Genomic DNA, 1963 nt, shown 5'->3' on the forward strand with positions numbered 1-1963 from the left:
TTATTTGGGCAGAGTGTCGCAGCGCCTAGAGATAGCATTTAATCACGCGTGAATGCAGCAAACAATGCGCCCTCAGCATCCTGTGGGAACGCAGCCTAACGGAAGTAGATGACACTAGAAGATGATTGGTTGCTCCTCACTTAGTAATCCCCCCAGTGTTCAGGTCTGTGTGTTTATTGAACCATTGTGGGGGAGATCTGTGTTAGCATTGTTTATGTGTGGTCAGATCCATATGCTGTGTCTCTCTGTATTGGTTAGGACTGTTTAGCATTCCTGTGTGTGCACCTTGCTAGTGCCACAGGCAGGGCCATCATATTTTCCGTTCCTTTGATAGTCACATCCTGGTGCTTTAAACTGGAGACCCGCCCATTGATTGTCTCCGCCCTGTTGCCAGAGAGCTGCATAAAACCCTTTCCAGGGAAGCCCGGAGTCTCATTATCACCCTGCCGTAGAAGGAGGTGACTTGTGATCTCATCGAACCATGGAAAGCTACGCTCAGCTCCTCGCACACCAGGAAGCCGTTCACCGGGAGGCTCAGCGGATCGCTTCATTGTCCGCAGTAAAGCTTCTCCGTACCCGGACCCAGCGAGGGGGGATGAGGCTGCACCGCTCCCTGCAGCTGGCCATGGTGATGCGGAGCGCCCGGGAGCTCATGGTGTCTGCCGTCCAGGTCCCCGAACCCAAGCCTGTGCCCCCGCCTACCGTGGAAGCCAGAGAGAGCCGCAAACGCAGATCCTGCGGCTCCGGAATCACTGAACTGGTGCCCAGCAAGCGGGCATGTCTCTGGCAGGAGACCTCCGAGCCTCAGCCCCAAGGTGGAGCCTTCCCCGTCCTGGCCGAGGTCCTGCAAAGGGTGCTGAGAAGCGTTCAGTCCAAAATCCCCGCGGGGTGCCGAGGGCCCGGAGCCGCATCCTCCGTCCATGTCAGAGCTGTGGAGGCCTTCTGAACCCACAAGACTGAGCGGGTGATGGAAAGTGAGATCTCTGAACCCCAGAGAACAAGCTGATGTCCGGGTCTGCCAGGAGGACGGCCTCCCGGAGACTGGAGCAGGGACCGGCCCTCATCTCTGGACTGTATTGGGTCGTCTTGTCACACCGGAGCTCCAATATTGGAGCAAGGCGGAGAAAGGGTTAAACCCCGGAGAAGCGGACAGACCGGTTTCTATGCGGATGAGTCAGTGGCCGGGGCCGGAAACTTCGGCTGAGTCAGAGCTGACTGTACAGGAGGACATTCCATTTCACAATGTCAGAGAACCACCGGAACCCCGGCACTTACCGACATGAACTATTTATTCCACAGACTTTCCTGTGCACGGTTTACTTACCACCATTAATGTATCGTTCCATCTGTTACTTGACATGATACAATGTTCACTTGTTATAAGTGTTAGTCTTTTGTAATAAATCAATCTTTATTTTTACATATTATCTGTCTTGTAGCTATTTTGTTCTGTCTGTAGAGTGAACGCCTCTAGAAATGTTACTGTAAGGAAACCAGTCTTAAATTGGATACACACTATACAACTTTTGTGGTTTAGATTTACCTTCAACTATGTAGTGTAAGGTCCTGCCTGATTGCATACAAACTAAAAGTGTTTAGATTTGACCTCATATTATATAGTTTTGGTAAATCTAAAGGGGAAAAAAAATCTAAAGACCATTTTGTATAGTATTTGGCCCATTATGCTGGCCATAGATTGATATAAATTCAGCAGGCTCTGCCTATATTTCAATCTATGGCTAGATTTTACCGGTCTGTTTAAAGCTGGCAATACATTTTACTATATCCTCTCCTTTTTTGGCTCTACCATCAACTATGTAGTCTCTAAAGCAGGGGTCTTCAAACTATGGCCCTTCAGTTGTTCAGGAACTACTATTCCCATCATGCTTAGTCTTGTCTGTGAATGTCAGTTTTCATGGGATGTGTAGTTCCACAACAGCTGGAGGGCCATAGTTTGAGGATC

At 49.7% G+C, this 1963-nt stretch overlaps 1 protein-coding gene across 1 annotated transcript; it reads left to right on the forward strand.

Moving 5' to 3' along the window:
* Positions 1–420: 420 nt before the first annotated feature.
* On the forward strand, positions 421–1034 carry IER2 (immediate early response 2). Its single transcript, XM_082257014.1, has one exon. It carries the CDS (start codon positions 482–484, stop codon positions 944–946), a length of 465 nt encoding a protein of 154 aa, XP_082113140.1. The 5' UTR covers positions 421–481; the 3' UTR covers positions 947–1034.
* The last annotated feature ends 929 nt before the right edge of the window (positions 1035–1963 follow it).

The sequence above is a fragment of the Pelophylax lessonae genome (assembly GCF_965119305.1).
Source record: "Pelophylax lessonae genome assembly, chromosome: 4".
Taxonomy (NCBI): domain Eukaryota; kingdom Metazoa; phylum Chordata; class Amphibia; order Anura; family Ranidae; genus Pelophylax; species Pelophylax lessonae.

Bases quoted from the DNA above. Each gene is read 5' to 3' on its own strand.
- IER2 (XM_082257014.1), top strand. From the start codon at position 482: ATGGAAAGCTACGCTCAGCTCCTCGCACACCAGGAAGCCGTTCACCGG.